This window comes from Anneissia japonica, unplaced genomic scaffold (genome assembly GCF_011630105.1).
Source record: "Anneissia japonica isolate Jap-2015-1 unplaced genomic scaffold, ASM1163010v1 scaffold287857_len828801_cov194, whole genome shotgun sequence".
NCBI lineage: Eukaryota > Metazoa > Echinodermata > Crinoidea > Comatulida > Comatulidae > Anneissia > Anneissia japonica.
In genome coordinates, this window is record NW_022738478.1 from 587,342 (window position 1) to 611,461 (window position 24,120).

At 34.7% G+C, this 24,120-nt stretch overlaps 1 protein-coding gene across 4 annotated transcripts in view; it reads left to right on the forward strand.

Moving 5' to 3' along the window:
• The window catches only part of LOC117117558 (neurogenic locus notch homolog protein 1-like), a 51,157-nt gene that overhangs the window by 22,946 nt on the left and 4,091 nt on the right, over positions 1-24,120 (forward strand). Inside the window, exons 5-44 of one of the 4 annotated variants that reach the window (XM_033261891.1) lie at positions 2,765-2,878; positions 3,109-3,222; positions 3,704-3,817; positions 4,414-4,527; positions 5,427-5,654; positions 6,533-6,646; positions 6,756-6,869; positions 7,207-7,320; positions 8,127-8,354; positions 8,756-8,869; positions 9,464-9,577; positions 10,035-10,148; positions 10,507-10,620; positions 10,952-11,065; positions 11,318-11,431; positions 12,022-12,135; positions 12,544-12,657; positions 12,838-12,951; positions 13,598-13,711; positions 14,082-14,195; positions 14,768-14,881; positions 15,044-15,271; positions 15,481-15,594; positions 15,916-16,029; positions 16,336-16,449; positions 16,591-16,704; positions 17,137-17,478; positions 17,830-17,943; positions 18,294-18,407; positions 18,586-18,699; positions 18,857-19,090; positions 19,319-19,438; positions 20,067-20,180; positions 20,562-20,921; positions 21,279-21,401; positions 21,517-21,630; positions 22,243-22,356; positions 22,551-22,670; positions 23,125-23,238; positions 23,588-23,815. In XM_033261891.1, coding sequence (XP_033117782.1) covers positions 2,765-2,878; positions 3,109-3,222; positions 3,704-3,817; positions 4,414-4,527; positions 5,427-5,654; positions 6,533-6,646; positions 6,756-6,869; positions 7,207-7,320; positions 8,127-8,354; positions 8,756-8,869; positions 9,464-9,577; positions 10,035-10,148; positions 10,507-10,620; positions 10,952-11,065; positions 11,318-11,431; positions 12,022-12,135; positions 12,544-12,657; positions 12,838-12,951; positions 13,598-13,711; positions 14,082-14,195; positions 14,768-14,881; positions 15,044-15,271; positions 15,481-15,594; positions 15,916-16,029; positions 16,336-16,449; positions 16,591-16,704; positions 17,137-17,478; positions 17,830-17,943; positions 18,294-18,407; positions 18,586-18,699; positions 18,857-19,090; positions 19,319-19,438; positions 20,067-20,180; positions 20,562-20,921; positions 21,279-21,401; positions 21,517-21,630; positions 22,243-22,356; positions 22,551-22,670; positions 23,125-23,238; positions 23,588-23,815 — 5,631 coding nt within the window. The remainder of the gene's footprint in view (positions 1-2,764; positions 2,879-3,108; positions 3,223-3,703; positions 3,818-4,413; positions 4,528-5,426; positions 5,655-6,532; positions 6,647-6,755; positions 6,870-7,206; positions 7,321-8,126; positions 8,355-8,755; positions 8,870-9,463; positions 9,578-10,034; positions 10,149-10,506; positions 10,621-10,951; positions 11,066-11,317; positions 11,432-12,021; positions 12,136-12,543; positions 12,658-12,837; positions 12,952-13,597; positions 13,712-14,081; positions 14,196-14,767; positions 14,882-15,043; positions 15,272-15,480; positions 15,595-15,915; positions 16,030-16,335; positions 16,450-16,590; positions 16,705-17,136; positions 17,479-17,829; positions 17,944-18,293; positions 18,408-18,585; positions 18,700-18,856; positions 19,091-19,318; positions 19,439-20,066; positions 20,181-20,561; positions 20,922-21,278; positions 21,402-21,516; positions 21,631-22,242; positions 22,357-22,550; positions 22,671-23,124; positions 23,239-23,587; positions 23,816-24,120) is intronic. The other 3 variants (XM_033261892.1, XM_033261893.1, XM_033261894.1) reach the window with 3 other exon arrangements.

Here is a 24,120-nt window from a genome sequence, read left to right on the forward strand (position 1 = left end):
CTGTAATGATGGTGTTAACCGGTTTGATTGTATTTGTCAGCCTGGCTACTCTGGCGTCACATGTGGATCAAGTGAGTATATTACCAACAATAGAATTTATTAAAATGATGCTTCCAGACTGTTTAAAATTATACATAAATTTTTAACTAAAATTGAAAATCTTCTTGCATGCAAACGTGCAAATCTTCAGCCACAAACTTAAAATAACTTCTTAGTTTCTTTTGAAATTTATTTACTTTTATTTATTCATTTTGTAATTTTTTTTCTTTTAATTAATTTGTTTATAAACATTATATGCACAGTATTAGATATTATCATCAGAAATAATATTAATTTTTTAAAATTATGTATGTGTGTATGTAATTAGGTATGTGTATGTCATCTTTACACAATTTCTTTATTTATGTCAGTATAATGTGAGTTTGTGCATTCTCTTAAAAAGACAAATTGATTTCGTAGGTGTGAAATATATACAAAGATAACCCATGGTATTCTGAATAATTATGTCCAGTGGTTTCCTTCTGATGGTAAATTGAGTTGTACACCATGAGATAATCCCCTACTCTTTTCCCAAGAAAGTACTGTGTACTTGTACGTGCACACAGGCCATATTGCACATAGGACCAACAGCTTAAACATTTCATCCGAAAGACTGTGTGCTATTGAAACCTGGAAGGCTGAAATGCAAGAAGTGCCATCAATAGTATTCAACCAGGCACAAAGGTTTTGTAAAGATGTACACGGTTCAGCACACACAGAGTAGCTACAGTGTACCTTCAGTGTAGCCAACTGAACTAAGCTGCACTCTTAGATGAAATATACTAAACTAGCTTCATATTAATGACTGTCAATAATGATTTCTTCCTAGATGTGAATGAATGCTCAAGTAACCCATGTCAGTTTGGTTCCTGTATTGATGGCGTCAACGGCTACTTCTGCCAGTGCTTTTCCGGATACATTGGAACACATTGCGAAAATGGTAACAAACATAACCTTTTGTAGCAGGGATGGCATAAAATTTTGTTAGGGGGCCAAAGTGTATTTTTGAATTAATACTGAGTGCTGCACCTTTGACATTAAAAAAACCTTCATCCACTGCTTTATACCCATTCATACTCTGTTTTAATATTACTTTTTACAGATAACGGTTTTGGGCCATACAAAAAAGGGGTTTTCTAGCCAAAGATGGTTGGCAGGCCACACACATAGGGTTGTTGCAGGCTGCAACAAAATTGCTGTTTGGGTTGCATGTGGCCGCAGACCACACTTTGCCCACCTGTGCTTCAGTGGCCGCGCCAGCGGTGTGGTAGGGGGGGCTACTGCCTGGGCCCGTGGCCAAGTACTGCACCAAGACTAGAACCAAGAATGTAAAATTCGGGTCCAGTGCATTTTAATCATTGCCGATTATCATCTGTATATTACACATGAGGTTAATAGTAATTTCTAACCCTTTCAATTTGTTTGTTTTTTAAGATATCAATGAGTGTAACTCCAACCCATGTAAGAATGGAGCGACATGTGCTGACCATCCCAATAGCTATACTTGCCGGTGTACCTCAGGTTGGCAGGGTATCAACTGTGATGTTGGTGAGCTCAATTGATTGATAATTGATAGGTGATTGATTGATTGTTGATGGATTGTTGATTGATTGATTAATTGATGGTTAATAGGTAATTGATTGATGATTGATAAGTTATTGATTTATGATTGATTGTTGATTGATTAATTGATGATAGGTGATTGATTGATGATTGATATGTGATTGATTGATGATTGATATGTGGTTGATTGATGATTGATATGTTATTGATTGATTGTTGATTGATTGAGTGATTGTTGATTGATTACTTGATAATTGACAGGTTATTAATTGATGATTGATAGGTGATTCATGATTGGTAAGTGATTGATTGATCTGATTGATTGATGATTGATTAATTGATTGATAGCTGATTGATAGCTGATTGATTTGATGATTAATTGATTGCTTGGTGATTGATGATTGATTGATTGATAGGGAATTGATTGATGATTGATTAATAATTAATTAATTAATAGTTGATTGATTGATAGACAATTAGTAAATATCAACAATTATTAACAACTATTTTTTATATCATTGTTTGATTTTTGGTATTATTTATGTGTTTTTTTTGTGCAGAGGTACTTGAATGTGCAAGTTCACCATGTCGCAATGGTGGTACCTGTGTTGATGCGGTCAATGGATATTTTTGTCAATGCACAAGTGGCTGGTTAGGGGTCAACTGTGAAACAAGTAAGCTATGCTTCATTAGAGTGCAGTGGGTACACTTCACTCACATGCTACTATAATCTTAATTCACAATTTCATACTGAAGTACATTCTTTGCTAATGCTGACCTCATGTTTGTTACAGTTACTGGTGACTGTTATTACTTGCAGTACTTGTATAATGTTTTTTATTTCACAGTTAAAAAGTGCTTTTTTATCCCTGGTCATTGAGTCCCCATATTTAATTGTTGTTGCCTTATTGTTGCAATAGTAGGCAACCCCAAAAGAAACCCATTTACATTCTCGAGTGGAGAGATGCAGTGCAGATAATTGCCTTGCTAATGACACCAGCATAATCCGCAGCAAGAAATTAAAACCGCGGCTACTAGATTTGCAAAACCAAACTGGTTCTGCTGCACCATACTGCTGTGTAGATAATTTTATTTTAAACATTGCTTTCTCTTTATGCTATCACATATTTTGATACCTTTTAAAAATAATTGTCTTTTATAGATCAAAATGAGTGTCTATCAAATCCCTGCCAGAATGGCGCCACCTGTACTGACCGTGTGAATGGATACACCTGTTCCTGCCAACCGGGTTGGGTTGGTACTACTTGTAGTGAAGGTAAGTTGTCTATTTTGTATAGTTAATTCCTGAATAGAATAATTAATTCCTAAATTTCGTTTCTTTATATTATTGTGATCATTTCTTTCATGTTTTGGCTTCAATTCTTCCTTTTTTTGTTTGTCCATTTCGTTTGTTATTACATATGTTTAATTTTGTAATTAAATTAAAACCATCCAATGTTGCTTCCAGTAAATAACAAGTGTTGATCTTGGTGCTATCTTTATTAGATTATGATGATTGTAGTGGAACTGTATGCTTCAATGGAGGAACTTGTCGGAATCTCCAGAATCGATACGAATGTGATTGCGTTGCTGGTTATACTGGGGACAACTGCGAGAGTGGTCAGTATAATTATGTTGTTTTCCACCAACCCAGAACTAATAGTAATATGAGGATGTTGTTCGTCAGGGATAGTTTTTCAGCATTTCCATTTCTAGCTCTAAATCTTTATGAAATACTGGGAATGCTATCTGGTGGGGATAGTTTTTACCATTTAGTTTACATCATTTTTTTAGCCCAGAAAATTAGAATCATAAACACTGGGTGTCTAGCATTTCCATTTCTAGCTCTAAATCTTTATGAAATACTGGGAATGCTACCTAGTGGGGATAGTTTTTACCATTTAGTTTACATCACTTTTTTAGCCCAGAAGATTAGAATCATAAATACTGTACTGGGTGTCTAGTGGAGGAGGTTTTTTCCGGTTATTAATTGTTTATTCTGCATTAAATCTTATTTGTATTTATTTAATGTTTAATGCATAAATATTTAATTAATTATTAATTATTAATTTAATTTTATTAATAATATTTTTCTTTATAGATGTTGATGAGTGTCAATCATTTCCTTGTCAAAACAATGGCCATTGTACCAATCTCATCAATCAATTCTCTTGTCAATGTATCAACGGATGGACAGGGGAAACCTGTACAGTCGGTTAGTCGCAAGAAACACTTTATTGCATATCGCTCATAAAATTGGGTGTTATTTTGTTCTTTTTAATTAATGTGTAGCTACTTTGAAGTTCCAAAAAAGTTTTATAGTTTATTATATTATTATATAAGTTTTAAATATATGGAGCCTGATTATTTCCTGTTTTGTTGGTTTTTATTATAATTTTTATCGTTTTATCTCTGAATGTTTGATGTATTTTGTGCTAAAAATAATGTGAATGTGTATGTAATATGTTTGTAACTGCCAGAAGTGATGAAACATGTGATACTTTTTTATCCTAATATTGTAAAAGGGCCAAAGTGTTGGTACCCACCGTCAGGCCTAGAAAAAAATGTTTGTCCCTCCAATCATGAAAACTGTGTTGATAAAATGCCTCAAATGTTGTCTTGTTACACTATATAGCCCCCAAATTGTTTTTTTTCCCCCAAAATGCCTCCTACTACCGGTCTTGCGGCTGTGCACTTTTTCCAGCCCTGCTAAATTTGTAGGTCACTACAGCATCTATATTTTGTATATTTTTTACATATACTGTATTCAGATTATAGTATATTTAATGTATATTTTGATATTTTTGCTAGATGTGAACGAGTGTCTCAGTGCACCATGTCGGAATGGTGGGAATTGCATCAACCTCCAGAATCGCTTTGAATGTCAGTGTACATCTGGTTGGAAGGGAGACACATGTGACAGTGGTATGTACTAGTTACTATCTATGAATTCATTGTTCCACCTATACTCTCCACTATTTTCTTCTTCCATCCCCCTCCCTTCAGATCCACCATTCATCTCTGCCATCCTCCTTAACTCCATCCTTTTTTATAACCTCTCTCCACCTTTCCATTATCTCCACCCAACTCCATCTTTTGAAACCACCCCTTTTACCTTAAGTAACCCCTCATGATATACATCCCCTCTGGGGATTTAGAGGGTTATCCCTGATACCACATGATTTTACTCATTTTTATATTTATGTCATTTGCAAATTGATTTGTATGTTTTATATATGGTATTGCAATAAATCAAATAAAAACCCTCTCTTTACCCTTCTCTATCAAACTTCATCCTCTTTTTACCCTCCTCTCCATCATCTCCGCTTCTCTTATATCTTCATCCATTTTCAATTACTGATGGGCTGATATTGCTGTAAATTTTATAATTCATATTACAATGAACCTTGGAATACAAAAATTAGGCTGAGGCTCTATGCTGGCACGATGCTGTACTAAAGTGCATTGCACTTCTGTGCTTATTTATTGAATGGTATGGTCGCCATGATGATGCCAAACCTCAAACACAGTAAACAATTGTGTAGCTGTTTTACTGAGCCTAGTGCAATACATAATCCTTTGGACCTAAAAACAATAAAGAAAATCATATACATCAAAGGTAAATGAATCTAAGTTACTAGACCAGACTTGTGCTTAGTATAGGCCTGTCTACAAAAACGTGTGATATGCCTAAATATGGTCATCACATGACCATAAATAGGCATATCATAATTATATATGAGCATTTAATAATGATGACATCACATAAATATAATTTGGACAGAGCTTAAGTCTTTTAAAATTGGTTCATGTTTGACCCTCAGATGTAAATGAATGCGAAAGTTTCCCGTGTAGAAATGGAGGGGTGTGTTCAAATCTCAACAATGCATTCATGTGTGTATGCCCTGCGGGGTTCACTGGTCTCATGTGTGACATGGACGTGAATGAGTGCATAAGTTCTCCGTGCCTGAATGGAGGAACCTGCAATAACTTGAACAACGCTTACAGCTGTAACTGTAACCCTGGATGGGTTGGAGAAAATTGTGGAGTTAGTAAGTAAACAAAATGCCAGATAAATAAATGCATGGGGAAAAGACTAGCTTAGTAGCTAAGTCAGCATTTCACTCTGTTTCATGAGAATATGGAATAATTTACCTATTGATATTAAAGATTCTTTTGTTTGTGATAGCTGGGGTACTTTCAAAGGGAAAATTAAATATTATTTTAGACAATTTCGTTCATGGGATTGTTATTGCTTTTCCTTCAAATTTATTTTTGGTTTTTTTAAAGTTATTTTTGATAAAAAATTAATATTATATATTTGATAAATCTATTTTGTTATCTATTTAATCTTGACTTTTCTTTGTTATATTGGCAAATATCTTTTTTTTTTAAATCTGTGTATAAATATTGAAAATGGAGTCTGAGGGGCTCACCATATCCGGTGATAGTAGTTTTTAGACCGCTTTTGCCACTCCTCAGCCCTCCTCTTTCTTTATTGATTTTGTTGTTGTTGTATTGGCTGAAAGGAATAAAATAAAATAAATCGGCTAAACTGGTTGCACTGAACCGTCGAGATTTCTTGGTCCGGTTCAATGTCCGCTGCTCTCCTTGTATTTCAGCCGGAGGACTTAAATGCATGTTACGGTAACGCATTGTCTTTCAGATGAGAAGTTTAGGCAGATGGTCCTGCGTGCATTATGGCCCATGTGCAAGAATGCAGTACACTCTTAGGAAAAGTGTAGGGATTGTTTCCCGGTGGATTGCCCAATAACCACCAGAAGGACTGTGTAACAATTCTATGGAAACACTGTGAAGCGATTCTATGAAAACAAAGCTTTATGAACCCTATATACAATCGTTTGTTCTAGCACACATTTATATATTTTATTACTTTCTTTTGTAACATTTTTCTCTGTTTTATTCACAGATCTTAATGAATGTAGCAGTAGCCCTTGTTTCAACTCTGGGACTTGCATTGATCAGATTAATAGTTACGATTGCATATGCCCTGCCGGATGGATTGGAACGAACTGTGAAACAGGTTTGTAACAAGAAAATATTAAAATTTGTTTCTTGTTTTTATATTTTAATTTTATCAGACTGTATGAGTGTTCCAGTAACCCATATCAAGTGTTTTTTTTCTTCATCAGACTTTAATGAGTGTTCTAGTAACCCCTGTCAGAATGGAGGGCGCTGTAACAACCAGCAGAATATGTTCACATGTACATGTGCTGATGGATTTTCAGGCATTATTTGTCAAACAAGTAAGTAGCACGTTTGTCTGCTGATAAATATTCAAATCATTGTAAAGTAGGTTGGAAGGATTTGAATTAGCTTAAATAAAGCTGTAAGCTAACAAGTTGCCACCTGGCATGTAGCCACCTGGCCTGTTCCCACCTGGCCAGCTGTTGTGAAAAGGCCTCTCGCAAACTGACTGTTGTCACATAACATGTGGCCACTCACCATCCCAATTTGTGGCCACATGGACTGGTGCTAGGCTACTTCTCTGGAGCATTGGTAACTAATATTGCTGTAAGGCCTGCTCCTGCCTAACATTTCGAGTTTCATTCTTAGCACCTGTATTATTTCTTTTGCCAACAGATGATGATGAATGTGCATCAAATCCATGTTTAAACATGGGGACATGTCGCGACAGCACCAACGCATTCCAGTGTGATTGCCCTAGTGGTTGGACTGGAAGCCAGTGCGAAATAGGTCAGTAAGTCTTTAGTTCAAAATATATCAGTAAATTAAAATAATAAACAGATTATTTAAAGAGATTAGGTAAACGCTCAGCTTTGGATCACTTGTTATATGGAAAATGGTAAATCAAAATTAAAAATAAAAAGAGTGTGTTCCATTCCGAGTAATTCATTAGTATCTCGCCAGTGCAGTCATCTCAGGAGCATTGACCCTGTGCAGACTATCAATTTGTTTTTGACAAAAACATGTGACAGGCCTTAATATGGTCATGATGACATCACATCATGACCATATATAGGCACATCATGACTATATATGGGCATACAACAGTTTTTTGGTCAAAAAAATTTGATAATTTGGTCAGAACTTTAGTTTCACCGAGATGTAATTTTATTGATGCAAGAAAAACCAAAAGCTAAGCAAGGCCGGATGAGTTCTAATTAATTAGTTTAAGAAATAGGAGTAGTTCAGCCTCATGTTATTATTATTATCATCATCATCATCATCATCATCATCATCATCATCATCATCATTATTATTATGTTACTAAAACCTACCTAGACAATGGAGAAATTAGAGAACAATTAAAAAAATATTGTTAAGCGGAATTTTCCCCTTTATTCCCCTTAAGTCTGACTTAGCACATATTATTATTATTAATATAATGATTCTCTGCGTGCAATAGATAACTGAAGATGGTAGTGGACTGCCGAAACATGTCTTATGGGGCCGTTAAGGCCATAACTTATTGGATTAAATATATATATATATATATAAATATAACCTTATTATTATTTATTATCTGTTGTATATTTCAGATGTAAATGAGTGCTCAAGCTTTCCATGCCGAAATGATGGTACCTGTCTAGATGGAGTTAATGGATACATTTGTTCCTGCACCCCTGGATGGACTGGCACATTCTGTGATGTTGATATTAACGAGTGCCAGAGCTCTCCATGTCAGAATGGTGCCAACTGCGTCAACGGACGCAACAACTACCGTTGTACTTGTGTTGCTGGTTATGTTGGGATAAACTGTGAAACAGGTTTGTGTTATTGATCGCTCACAACTCAAATTGGAAATTGTTAAAATGTGGACACCTTCAGGACCAATAGAAGTGTCCCTTTTAATAGGGGTGTACCCTGAATAGGGTTTGGCCCTAGTGTTAAAAAATATACCTTTCCTCGTTTAGTGCCCGAAAAAAAAGTGTGTCACACAGGAGGGGTTCTACTGTCATTTTCTTCATTTTGTGGCCAAAAGTGTGTCCCATTAATAGGATGCTCATTTATAAAATGGATGTCCCTTTAATGTTGGTGTTCCATTAATAAAGATGTCCCCTTAATTGGGGTGTCCCAAAGATGGGGTTCTACTGTATTTTAGGATTTTATTGGCAAACTAATATTTATTACAAAGCAAGAATAAGCCTGGATGTTTAATTTTGTTTAGATCGTGATGAATGTGCGAGCAATCCGTGCTATAATGGTGGAACCTGTGTTGACGCTGTTAATAGCTACAACTGCATGTGTACAGGTGGTTGGACTGGAGCCAATTGCGGTCAAGGTATGTAGAATATGCAAATTCCAAAACTGAATTATACACCTTGCCAAGGTTGATTTTAATGTAATTGCCAAGCTTGATTTTAATGTAATAGAATAGATTGTGGTATATTATCTCAAAACATACAAATTTAATGATCATATGATGTTACCATTGTCTTCAAATCATTTCTAGCTCCGCTGAGGAACTCTAGAAACACTGGGCTGATTGCTTAAAATATATTTTTTGTATGGGCAGCTGTTAAGCCAATATACCTTACTGCTTCTATTACTGTATTCTATTACTGTCCTCATCGGAGCTTACAAGATTATAATAACTTGTTATAAAATAAAATACTGATAAATAATGAAGCAGCATACTCAAGCATTCTTCAGTGTCTTGGGATAGGATGATTTTCAGTCTTTTAAATTAAGATATACTGAAATAAATCTAGAAAATAATTATTATTTCATAAAGATATAAATACTGGAATGAAAGTTTCTAAAATGTGAAGTAATTTCAAAAATTTACATGATTGTAATTTTTAAAATCTTTGTTAATCATTTTAATTTAAATGATTTCATTATTATTTTCTTATGTTGACATCGTTATTTACAGATGTAAATGAATGTACCAGTCTGCCATGTCAGAATAGCGGAACTTGCCTCAACCAACAGAACGGTTACTCATGTTCATGTCGTGATGGCTATGCCGGTGAAAATTGCCAAACAAGTAAGTACCAGCATGATTTGGTCTATAAAGACTACCATTATTATTATTATTATTATTATTATTATTATTAAAGAAATAAGACCTAACCTACATTATAAACTTGTTTGTTTAGGAGTGATGTTTTGCCCTACCTGACGTGAATATCACTCCTAACACACAACAAATTTAGCATTGTAGTACCTTCTGCTAAGTGTGGATCACATTTAGCACTAGTCACTATTGCAATCTCGGTGGTCTAGTGATTATACCACCAGGCTATTTATCTGGAAGTCGTGGGTTCAGTTCTCACCCGAATCACTTGCAAATTTTTTTACAAGTATTTGGAAACGTATTAAGTATTCAGTATAATAAACATCAGGAAGTGCAAAACATCACTCCTATAATATTTTGTGATGCAAACACACAATGAAATAACCTTGATTAGATTAACAATATCTTCTATTTGCATTTCTTATAGACATCATTGAGTGTGCATCAGACCCTTGTCTTAATGGTGGAACCTGCTTTGATGGTATTAACATGTACCAGTGTTTCTGTGTAGAAGGTTGGACAGGTAGCAACTGCGAAATTGGTAGGTCATACATTTCCATAGTTAAAGCAAATCTTCAAGTCAAATTCATTGTAGATTGATTTGTTTAGGTAACTGATTGATTGATTGATGGAATGATATATTGGTTGAATAATTGTATGAATGATTGATTGATTGATTGATTAAGTGATTACTTGCTTAAAACAATTATTTGTTTAATTTATTATTATTATTATTATTGTTACTACTACTATTATTATTATTATTATCATTATTATTATTATTGTTATTATTATCAGTTACACTTTATTGTTACAATGTTAAATGTTAACACACTGAATGTTTTTTGTTCTTAAAATTTACACAACTAAATAATTATTTTATGATACTATTTAAACAGCCAACAATGAATGTGCAAGCTCGCCATGTATGAGTGGATCTACCTGCATTGACCAAACCAATGGATACATTTGCAACTGCGCACCTGGGTGGACTGGTCTTCTTTGTGATACTGGTAGATATTCAGTTTTTTATCTACTTATCTTTATCTGCATTCTTGGTTAGAGAGATATTATATCATCATAATTGCCCTGAATTACTTGACCATTAGGCTACTATTGTGACTGATTAAGCGACTACACTTTAAGTGACTTTAATGTGACTACACTTGAGTTAGTGAGTAAGTGATTAATATACTAAAATAATTGACTGATTAAGTGACACTTAGGTGATAAATTGAATGACTACACTTAAGTGACTGATGAAGTAACTATATACCTAAATTTAAATGACTGATTTTTAAGTAAGTGCTCAAGTATCTAATTACAATGTTTGTTTTTTCCTAGACATCAATGAATGTTCAAGTAGTCCATGTTTGAATGGTGCCACATGTACAGAAGGCATTAACATTTTCTTCTGTACATGTGCTTCTGGGTGGACAGGCACACTCTGTAACACAGGTGAGATAATAATTTGCATATTATAAAATCTAAATTATAAATTTGCATAAGTCCATTGAGTGGGATTGGAAGGCAACCACCAACCAACAATAACAGTGACTTTGAATCAGATTAAAATCCAGAAACTACAAACTGTTTCATGTCTCAGCGACTACAATGAACACTGCCTCAATTGTTTACATGATAGACTAAAAATGTTTTTAGTATTAGCTGGCCCTCAATAATTTATCTAATTTTGTTTACTTACCTTAGATGCTATTGAGTGTGCAAGTCAGCCATGTAAGAATGATGCTACCTGCTTTGAAGGTGTAAATAGTTACATATGTGTCTGTAAACCTGGCTACTCCGGAACCAACTGTGAAATAGGTATGATATGCCCATATATGGATGTGATAAAAATTGTTGAAAACAATATTACTAACAATCTCAGCTCGATCCACACAGTCAAGTGTTTTAAGTGAAAACAAACCCTATGATATGCCCATATATGGAGGTGATATGACATCATCATTCCTAAATATTGGCTTGATATGACATCATCATTCCCAATTAATATGTGTTTGATATGACATCATCATGCCTATATATAGGTATGATATATCATTCTGTCCAAAAAGTCAAGAAGACAAAAAGACAAAATCCGATCGATTGCCCATATATCGGTGTGATATGGCATCATCATTCCCAAATATGGGTCTGATATGACATCATCATGCGGATATGATATTTCATGCCCATATATGGGTAAGATATGACATCATAATAACTTATGTAGCACATCATGCTATAGGCCCTCTATGCACTTCACTTTATTTTCACCTCGGTAATTTGATTAAAAACGTATGGAATACACACTCGGCCCCCTGGGGGAATATTCCAGATATTTATATTAAAAAGATACAAAAAATACCCTTTTTGACTTGTGATAATGATTATGTTTTTGATTTGTTTTTTAGATGATAATGAATGTTCAAGCACACCTTGTTTGAATGGTGCCACTTGTCTCAACCTCATCAACTCATACCAGTGTCAGTGTGCACCTGGGTGGACTGGTCCAGCCTGTGAAATAGGTGAGTCAACTTGTTAACATCTTGTTTTATAATCAATCACAAATAAATGAAATTTGTGTTGTATGAATTTTTCTGATTTTTAATGAAGTTGTGTTCTGAACCTCTTTCTTGTGCCATTTTCTTTCGGCCTGTCACATAACTTCTTTTCCAGATTTTCCGAGAAGGTTCATTCATCTACTCTGCTCTGTCCTGGCTACATGTCTTGCCATTCTATATCTTGACAGCCCTTTAAAGTCCATAGCTGCCAATGAGAAATTTTTGCTGCCTTAAAAGTCCACACTCATCTCTTTTCCACTATCATGGTGATGAGGGTAATAATGTTTTACTTTTAGAACCTCTAGATTTGGCACATTTCAAGATTTTGAAAGATTGTGTGAAGGTAAACATTTTATGTTTTTATTTTTGCAGAAATTAATGAATGTTCAAGTAATCCATGCCAAAATGGCGCTGCATGCGTTAACTTACTGAACTTGTACCAGTGCACCTGTCTACCAGGATGGATGGGAACTCAGTGTCAAACAGGTAATGTGCTTAACTTAAGTGAATATACTTAATCTGTAATATATGTATATATAGTTTATTTTATAGTGAAACTGGGTGAGTCGGAAACTCTCTTATGTGTTTCCTTCCAGCTGTACTGTTTGTGTTTTATGTTTTGGAAATAAAAAGAATAAGAATAAGAATGGCTCTCTTTTTTGATAGATTTTGACGAGTGTTCCAGCAACCCATGTGTCAATGGAGGCACTTGCAATAATGCGCAAAACTTTTACACTTGTGACTGTGCACCAGGCTGGATAGGCTTCAATTGTGAAACAGGTAAAATAATGATTTAAATAATTATCATAATAATTGAAATAATTATAATAATGATTTAATTAATTATATTTTATTATTGATGTAGACCTAGGTGCCAATAACAGTGGACCATTCTCGTAAGCCTGTCCTTGGGTATTGTTGCTAAAGTCCCAAAGGGCGAAACATGGCTATTGAGTAAAAATATACGCAAAACGTGTGTGTTGGTGATATCCACATGTATTGCTGGCCCTGTTTTGATTGGTCGGTTTGATTGACACTCTGTGAAGGTCAATAGCAACATCTTCCCAACTGTACAATTATTTTTTTTATCTCCTCACCACCCCTATCTACTCTTAAAGTGTACATAAATGAATGTTAATCTTACAGTACTCTATTTTTGTTTCTTTCATAATGAGTATGTCAGAATAATTGAAGTGTGGAAAAGATATAATAGTAACTGAACTCAACAATTTCTAGCTATATTCTGTTTTAAGTACAAGTTAGGAGATCTGCTTACCAAAGCAAACTGTACACTTGTGAAAATATTGGTACTGCGAATTGTAAATGATCCCCTACTTTTAAAGTACTTTTATAACTTAATATAAATTAATAAATACTGGTATAAATATTTTCATGCTGATTAATTTTTTTTCAATTTGATTGATAGATGCTGACGAGTGTTCTAGCTCACCTTGTCAAAATGGAGCAGCATGTTCCAATCAGCAGAATCGCTATGATTGTTTGTGTGAAGCTGGATACACCGGCGTTAACTGTGAAATAGGTATGTGCAGGGGCCGATACAAGGGGGGGGGGGTGTATATAAGTGGGCAGAAACAGGGGCCCAGGTGGTTTGAGCTCCTAAATTTGTCACAGTTATTTTTTAAAATTGAGGAAAAATTGAAATTATATTCAAATTTAAGTCTGACAGTGCCATTTCTGGCCATCTAGAGGTGCCATAATCAATAATTTTCTTACTTCTCAGCCCCAACTTGGTTGGAGGCTGAACCCTCTGTTTGTGGAGTCACTGTTTGTACAACCTCTTTACCTCCTTTTAAGAGACAGATCCTAGTACATGTTTCTGTTTTTGACTAAGGAATCTATTTTTAATGAATAGTCTATTAATAAAGGTTAATAATTGTTTTGTATTTCAGACATAAATGAGTGCTCAGCACAACCTTGCTTAAATGGTGGAACATGTACAAATAACATCAACTTCTATACTTGTAACTGTTTACCTGGTTGGACAGGTACAAACTGTGAAATTGGTAAGTGCTACCTAGTCACATGTTAAACGACATCATCATGTCCTTGCACAGGTGTGATATGACATCATCAAATTTGTGTGATATGACATCATCAAATTGGTGTGATATGACATCATCAAATTTGTGTGATATGACATCATTAAATTGGTGTGATATGACATCATTACATGGGTGTGATATATGACATCATCAAATGGGTGTGATAAGACATCTTCAAATTGGTAGGATATGACATCATCATGCCAATGTGAGCAAATCACATTATTCTCAAAAAGTTGAAAGTGTAGAGATTTAGAATGTTCTACAGCTGGAATAGAGTAATGTCTCAACCTAACTAATAATACCATACCTCCTATCATTGTAAGGTGCATTAGTAGTATTTATTAAAAATAAAAAATAAATTATTAAAGTTAGGAATAAGTCAGTTTATTCCAATTCCAATTGCAGTCAAAGTAAATTTTAAAACTTGAGTATTGAAATAATAGCAAACATATTTAAAAAGTTATTTATTGTTGTTTTTGAAAGTGTGAATTTTTTTTTTTGCAAAATATTTATAATTTGTTTTCTTGCAGCCATTAATGAGTGCGGCAGTTCACCATGTCAGAATGGTGGCGCTTGCACTGACCTAGTCAACCAGTATGTTTGCACCTGTGTATCAGGCTGGCAAGGAGAGAGGTGCAGTGAAGGTTAGAAACACATTTATTATTAATTTACTTAATGCAATAATATATCATGATAATGTATTATTGCATCTTAATACACCGTTTTGTTGTTTATGAACACTTTTAGAGTGCTGATCCATTAACTATACATAGATGAATGTAATGATTACACTTGTTTTCCCACAGATGTGAATGAGTGCCTGAGTAACCCTTGCCAGAATGGAGCCACCTGTAGTAACCTACAAAATCATTACACCTGTACATGTGCTTTTGGATACACTGGGCCCACATGTAGTTCCGATATCAATGAGTGTGCAAGCAATCCGTGCCTGAATGCCGGTACTTGCTCCGATGGGATCAACAGATACACATGCAATTGTATACCTGGATATTCAGGAACCAACTGCCAACAGAGTATGTAACATTTTAAACACTGGAAATTAATGTTTTTATTCAAACACAACCATTTTTTTAGCCCTGTAACATAGTAATAATAAAAAAAACTTTTACTGATATGCAGCCATTGCTTTTACAACATGGAACTGTATATATATAGTCACTTCTATATCTAAGCATCTCTACCTAGCTGCAACATTATTTTTTTTTTTATTTCTATGTTTCAGACAATAATGAATGTGCAAGTAATCCATGTTTGAATAGTGCCACCTGTATTGATCTTATCAACAGTTACACCTGTACATGTGCTCCGGGCTGGAATGGGAACAACTGCGAGATAAGTAAGAATAACAAAAAAACAGTTATGGACTCTAAAAATGCTATTATCTATCTAAATGAACATAACATTGGAATTGATTCACTGTCAAAAATAAACATTTTACATGCAATAAAAAAGTAACGATATTAGTGGGCAAATTATCATTTTTGATTCAAGGGCCTCATTGTGGCGTTGGACAACTGGACCTCCAGGCCTGTCGGATGGAGGGCCTCCACTGATAATGGCCATGATGGTTTTAGTGTAATGATTTGCATGCTTGGAATCAGCTGCTCATTTGCTGATGCTACCCATTTTACACATATATTTCCACTCTTTTTTTCAGATATTAATGAATGTAGCAGTTCTCCATGTCAGAATGGAGGAACCTGTATCAATGGAAACAACATGTACACTTGTAGTTGTTTGCTGGGCTTCACTGGGTACAACTGTGCTCAAGGTATGTAATTTTTGAGGGTCACTCACTCATATGGCAGTCAGCCGTTTATGTCATCATACCTATAAATTGAATTGAATTAAATTAAATTTATTTGATTTCTCTCTATATACAATACATAAAATACATAGAAAAAACAAGTCCTTTTAAAACCAAATAAAAATCCTATAAATATACATGATACAAAAAGAGAAAAATCTGGATAACCCATTAAACTATAAAGTTTGTTTCCGATTGAAACTATATAAAGTAATTAGTTACACAACCTGGAGTTTATTTTTCTTATATTTTGTGCTATTATTTTTGTAGATGTGAATGAATGTGCAAGTAATCCCTGCTCTAGTTCAGCCACCTGTGTGGATGGAATTAATGATTTCACCTGTGAATGTGCCCCTGGATGGACTGGTTTTGACTGTAACACAGGTGCGTTTAAATATAACTTGCATCAATTATTTTCTACTAAATAAATGATTCATACTAAAAGGTCAGCAAATCATCAAAAACATTGTTTTTTTTTTCATTTTGTTTTAGTAATTTTAATATTTTGTTTTATTTTTCATGCAGACATAAATGAGTGTGCCGCTAACCCCTGTCTGAATAGTGGCACCTGTCACAACGGTCAGAATGTGTACACTTGTACCTGTGTGCCGGGCTGGACTGGCCTCAACTGTGAAATAGGTACGTTTTATACAATCAAATGTAAAGGTAAAGGTAGTCCAGTATTCATTAGTGAACCTAAGATAAGCTGTTTGGCGCCCATCGTACTAAGCCTTGGCATTGTCCGGTAGGGTGGCCAGCTGCTAGTTATTGCTGTATTTAAATGTTTTATGCACACAATACACAGACAAATATACTTAGCAACTACCATAAACATACCGGTAATGAAAATATTGTTTAAAAAAGTCTGTTGTAGCTTGGCTATTGAAGAATCAGTAAAAATATTTTGATAGTTTCAGACCTGATTATCTGTTTAATTTCTAATATATTAATTTGCATCTTTATCTAGTTTTCAAGAAATATGTCATACACATGTATATTATAGTTATTGTAGTTTTATTTAAATATTGTATTAAAAACTAAAATCGTGGAAATATGGAATCTTTGTTTCAGATGTGGATGAATGTGCAAGCGATCCATGCCAGAATGGCGCCACCTGCATTGATGGTCGTCAACAATTTATATGCATCTGCGCATTAGGTTACCAAGGTGATGTGTGTGAGAGCAATGTGGATGAGTGCCAAAGTAGTCCATGTCAGAATGGCGCTACTTGCAATAACGAGTTGAACCGGTACTCTTGTACTTGCCAACATGGATGGGAGGGCTACAACTGTGAGTTAGACGTCAATGAGTGCGCCAGCAATCCGTGTGATAATGGAGGCGCTTGTAACAACCTGGCAAGCCAGTATACCTGTGACTGTCTACCTGGCTGGGAAGGCTACAATTGTGATGGAGGTACGTATATTTTTAATTAAAAAAATAATTTCACATCCAACAAGTACACTTGTGAACCAATTAGATATATTTACTTTTATAATTTAATTAAGACATAAACTTTAAACTGTTTTGCAGTAAATGCTGAACAATAATGCTAGTACTAATGCAAGACTGTATAATAGTCTATTTAATAAATATCTTTTCAATGATCCCATCCTGTTTGAAATGCGTAAGATGAAGGCACATCATTGATCGCTGTCCATTGAGAACTAGAGTTGTTCCACACATGTGCAAAAGAGTGTGAAAATTAAGTTGATAAATAACCAACTTAAAATAAATAAAATTAATATTGGTTATTTTTTTCTTCAGATGTAAATGAATGCATAAGTCAGCCATGTTTGAATGGAGGTCAGTGTACAGATGGTAGAAACAGCTTCCAGTGCGTTTGTGCTGCTGGATTTCAAGGGGTCATCTGTGGCCAAGGTAAGAACTGCTTTTGATAATAATATCTTGATATTAATAATTTTGATAATAAAACTTTTGATATTGTGAATATAGGTCTCCCTCCAATAAAGACCATATTTGAGACCGGGGTTTGCATGGTCTTTAGCAGCTTTTCTTCTAATTAGAATAATATTTATAAAATATTTGTTAATTTGGGATCATAGAAAAGTGGTGTTTAATTGGAGGTGGTCTTTATATTGGAATTGTCCTTTAATTAAAGGGAGACATGTGCTTACTTACAAATCACACCACACTGGAAATTTTAGGAGCAGGTAGGCACCGTGTGCATTAGATCATTGAGTTCATCACAAAAATATGTAATTTTTCAGAAATTAATGAGTGTTCAAGTTTCCCTTGTCAAAATGGCGGAGAATGCAACGACCAGGTGAACCGGTATCAATGTACCTGCCCTCAGGGCTACTCTGGTAACAACTGTGAATTTGGTAAGTAAATCCTTATGTTGATGGTGGCTCAGTATACTAGTGCATACTAGTACTAGTAGTGCGTACTACTACTAACTCCATTTGATGCTTAAGTCCTGGACATTTTTTTTTGGTTAAACTTAATCATGAAGTAGGCATTAGCTTATGTTAATTAGATGATTTGCATATTTATTTGCAGAGGTGGATGAATGTGACAGTCAACCGTGTTTGAATGGAGGAATTTGTTACAATGAAGTTGCTAGTTACCGCTGTACATGTCCTGAAGGCTATGCAGGAATCAACTGTGAAATAAGTATGTTCATATAAATATAGTCATGATGTACCTATATATGGTCATGATGTAATGTCATCATTCCATATTTAGCATGTCACATGTCTTTGCAAAAAACGTGATAGTCTGGACCTGGCTTTGTGATAAAAAAAAAACTTTTTCTTATTTGCATTTACAGGGCAAAGTCCGTGCACAAATGGAGCTGATTTATGTAAAAATGGTGGCACATGTTTGAACCAGGATATTGGGTTTGAATGTGTTTGTGTGCAGGGGTGGATTGGCTTCACATGTGAAACCAACGTCGATGAGTGTGAGAGCTCACCATGTCTTAACAGTGGTATTTGTATTGATGGTGTGAATAGCTACTCCTGTGTCTGTCAGCAGGGATATACTGGAAGTAACTGTCAAATTGGTATGTGTCAATTGTTTAATGGATTCAACTATATCTTATTGTTTTATTTTATTTTATTTTGTTTATTCAGGTATAAAACACATTACAAAAAGCAGAACAAGTCTGAAATTATTCTTATCTTATCTTTTATAAATGATGATATACCAAAGTTACTTTCATGTGTTTTTAAAGAGTGTTTGTTTTATTTATCTATTGACCTTTGATATTTATTTAAATTTCAATATGTAGATGAAGACGAATGTGCCAGCAATCCTTGTATAAATGGTGCTACCTGTTTCAACCGATTTGGTTCCCATGGTTACACATGTGACTGCCTACCTGGTTGGCAAGGCTTCCAGTGTGAGACAAGTGAGCATTGATTTATTTATCTTTAACCACATGGGATGGTCAAGTGGTTGGGCACCTTAAATTACAGATTTAGCATTGGAGCTGGTTTGAGACCTTTCTCAACCAGGGTTCGTTAGTAGAACCAAGTGTTCTAGGATAAGGACTTAAAACTGCAGTTTTTACATTTATGAAGGTACAACCTGTAAAAGACCTTTAGGATGTATAACCGTAGGGGTAACAGGGGTTACGGTTTATAGTCCCCATCCGAGAAGACTTGTTCGACCACCTCAACCGAAGGAGAGCATGCCGCTCGAACGAGTGCCGATATTATGGCTATTTGTGGATTGTTATGATTATGATGCTACTAAGCGCATCTAGACAGCTGCTGGGGTAGTCACAAAGCTCACACAAACGCAATTTAGCAAAATAATCCTGATTGGTGTAGTGGTTATGGCACCAGGCTAGTTATCTGTAGGTTCTGGTTTCGATTCCCACCCGAATCACTTGCAAATATTCTTCGAAATTACAGTATATGGGAACGTAATGAGTATTCAGTGCGATAATACATCAGTTAGGGTAAACATCTATGATATTTTCTTGACACAAATTCACATAAAAAAAATAACTAGAATAATTTTTTTTATTGCAGACATCAATGAGTGCGAGAGTATGCCGTGTATGAATGGTGGTATTTGCGTTGATGCTGTCAACGCATTCAGCTGTATCTGCCCCTCGGGGTGGGGAGGAGACCTGTGTAATTTAGGTATGTGGCAGGCCTGTCTATGACAGGAAAAGTCTTGGGTGTTTAGGGGCAGTTTAGGGATTTTAAAAAGTTGACATTATATAATAGCATCATAAATACTGATACTTGACTGATACTTAAATTCCATGATAAAAACAGTGGTGCAATATGGAACAATTAAAATGAATCAGAAAATAGAAGACATCTTAAAATATGTAGAAAGATAAGACAAATGTTATTTAAAAACAAAAACCATGAATAATTGATAATTTAAAAAAATGTAATTCTAAAAATTCTACAAATTTATTTATAATTAAAAGGAGAATAGAGTTATATGTAATGAAGATATAATACAAATGAAGTCTAGCAAGGATTTATCTAGTTTCTCATCTACCATTCTAGTGATTGGATGCCGTTTGAATTTCACCATACCTGTCAATGGAAAGGTTGAAGTTCACTCTCCAAATTATCCGTCAAATTACAATAATGGAGCAAACTGTCGTTGGTTCGTCAACTCTTCCCCCGGACGCACCATTCAAGTTGTATTTATGGACTTCATCACAGAGAATCATTACGATGTTCTCAAGATTGGTGAAGGAATGAACACCATGGATGTAGGTTCAATCCGTTTAACTGCTGATGGTTCGACTAAACCAGAAAATCTATTACTACTGTCCAATCAAATGTGGATGACATTTATTACAGATGGTGAGAAAACAGAGAGAGGCTTCTCAATCGAACTCAGAAATGAAGGCTATACTGGTAAGATAGTTCAATCATATACAATAGTGTAATTATTTATAATGGGAGGGAAGTGTGGGTTACTCAAAAATGACTGTTGGTTAAAGTTACAGACAATAACAATAATTACTATGATGACAATAAGATGCAAGATAATTTTTATTGTCTATTATTTTTATTACTATAATTATAGTTATTGCTATATTATATTATGTTATATAGAACTTTTAATTACTTTACTTTATATAGAAGAATTTATCAACAAATGTTTTCATTGTGTGAAATAAAATAATCTTGAACAAAGGAATTGGCAGTGATGATTATGACATAATAATAAGAAACTGTTATGACAAAAATTGTTGTTAATATTTTATGTAGAAGTGGACGCATGTGTGAGCAACCCGTGTATCAATGGCGGCACTTGTCAAGATCAAGGATCTCAAAGTTACACCTGTGACTGCACCGCCCTCTGGCAGGGAACCAATTGTGAAACACCAACAGGTAATCACAATAACAGAATTGTATATATTTCTATTATACATTTGTAGCAAGCACATAGATTTTGTGCTATACAAGTATACTATTACCAATAATATGAATTTCCCTACTATTGTAGATGCGAATAAATGTGCAAGCAACCCGTGTGTAAATGGCGCTGAGTGTTTGAATGCCGGGGGTGGTTACCAGTGCACTTGTCTCGCCGGATGGACAGGAACTAACTGCGAATCTGGTAAGGAAAACGATTAATTAACATGAGTATTAACAATCAATCAATCAATGGATTTATAAGGCGCATAATACAGCTGTCTCTATGACAACAAACATCCTGTGCTCAATATTATCATTATAACTTTTCTGTAATCCTAAACAGATTTTCTTTAAGTTGTCCAATTGTTAAATAGCATGCCTCTGGATGTTTATCTTTTAACTGGCATTGAAGCTAAACCTGGGTTCCCAATGACACTTCAAACTATTAGAAATGAATATATAAAATGTTTCCTTTTCACCATCTCAACTGAGATGAAGAACATATTATTTGGTGAATGAATAGGGCAAAAAATCACTCCTATGGAATTTCCTAATGCAAAACAACATCAAACTAGCATTGCAGTACCCGGTGCTGCTTGAAGATCTGATTCAACACTAGTAACTAAGTGGTGGTCTAGTGGTTATTGCATCAGGTTGTGGGTTCAATCCCACTTGAATCAATTGCAAGATTCCTTTCGCAAGCATATTAGGACATACTGAGTATTCAGTACGATACATGTCAGGTAGGGCAAAACATCACCCCAATAGTTAATATATTAAATTCTAAATTATTAAAATGTTTATGTTTCCTTAGATTTGAATGAGTGCTTAAGTTCACCTTGTTTAAATGGTGGTGAATGCATTAACCTATTCCAGCATTACATGTGCAAGTGTCCAGACCAGTACAGTGGTACAAATTGTGAAACAGGTAATTTTCATAATTAGTTAAATATTAATTGTTAATAATTGGCATGTTTTTATTTTATTGTTAATCAAATTATTATTTTTTAGAATTTATTATATTATAATAAATATTTATTTCATGAATTTAGTAGATGGATTATTAATAGGAATTTTATACATGTTATCATATATTGTGTACTGTGCTTATTAATATTTTAGGTCCGGAAGTGGAGAGCTGTACGATCAATGTTTGCCAGAATAGGGGTACATGCACTTACTACCTAGATGAGTATTCTTGCAGTTGCCCTCCAGGCTATTCAGGACCCTACTGTGAAATTGGTGAGTAAAACTACACCAGAAATAAATATAAATATTAAATTAAAAAATAATTTAAAAGCCACCTTGTGGTATAGCTGCGTATGCTGATGCCCTGGTCAGCCAAGATATAACTTTCAAAAATTGAAGGAGATAGGTACGCATCCTGGAAATTTTTGGTTGCTCGTAAGAGTGCAGGATACAGTGGCGGCAGCAACAAAAGATCTGCCCCTTTGGTTTGGACCCTCCTGTTAGATCCCGTTGGCCAATTTATGGGGTCGCAAATTTCCTGGAGTCTTCCATGATTTTAATTGGTTTTCCAACCTCAGTAATCTGTTACATTTTACCTTACTTTATTTCGTAAATTATTCAAATGTTTAAATATTTAAATGGTTAAAATGGCAAAAAATATATAAGCTCTTATAGATTTATATTTGGAAGTTCTATTGACTTCTGATTTGATTATTTTTTTTTTCAGTTGATGTATGTATTTCTGGGCCGTGTAAAAATGACGGAACTTGTTTAGCGAATGGGGATGGATATATATGTGAATGTCCGGATACACATATGGGTACATTCTGTGAGGTTATAGGTAAGTTCTAAAATATTTTTATTAAAACCATTTGTCTTATTTCTTGATTGGTTGGAATTTTCTTTGAATCCAAACCTCTGTCCACACTATCAAAGTTTGTGACAAATTTGTGTGAAATGCCCATATATAGGCATGATTTTCCCATATATAGGCATGATATGCCCATATATAGGCATGATATGCCCATATATGGGCATGATGTGCCCATATATGGTCATATTACACCCAAATATGGGCATATCACAGTTTTTTTGTCGCATAGAATTTAACAGTGTGAACAGAGCTTAATAAGGTATTTTGTCACAAGAGTGACAAATTATATATCCGTTTATATAACTCTTAATTTAAGTGACAACTACCTGTGTGGACAACCCTTGCCAGAATGGTGCTGAATGCAGTTTCAAAAATAACACTTACAACTGTGCATGCCCAGTGGGATTTGAGGGGCAGTTCTGTGACACAAACATTGACGATTGCTCGGAGACGTCCTGCTCTGCTCATGGTATCTGCATCGATCTTGTCAATGGTTTGGAATGTGAATGCGAAAGTGGTTGGATAGGAGAAACATGCGCTATTGGTATGTGGCTTCTGTAAATTGAAATTGAAGAAATATAATAATTTTAATAGAGAAATTTCTTAAATAATTTAGCCAGCTAAGAAATATATTATCAGGACCACACCATTTCCATCAATAAATATATAATCATTTAAATTACAATTCCTCATTATAATACAATATTTTATTATCTTATATTACGTTAAATTCTATCACATAATGCATTATGTTATGTCTGTCTCTTATACACATCTAGATGTGTATAAGAGACAGATTGTGTACTGTGCTTATTAATATTTTAGGTCCGGAAGTGGAGAGCTGTACGA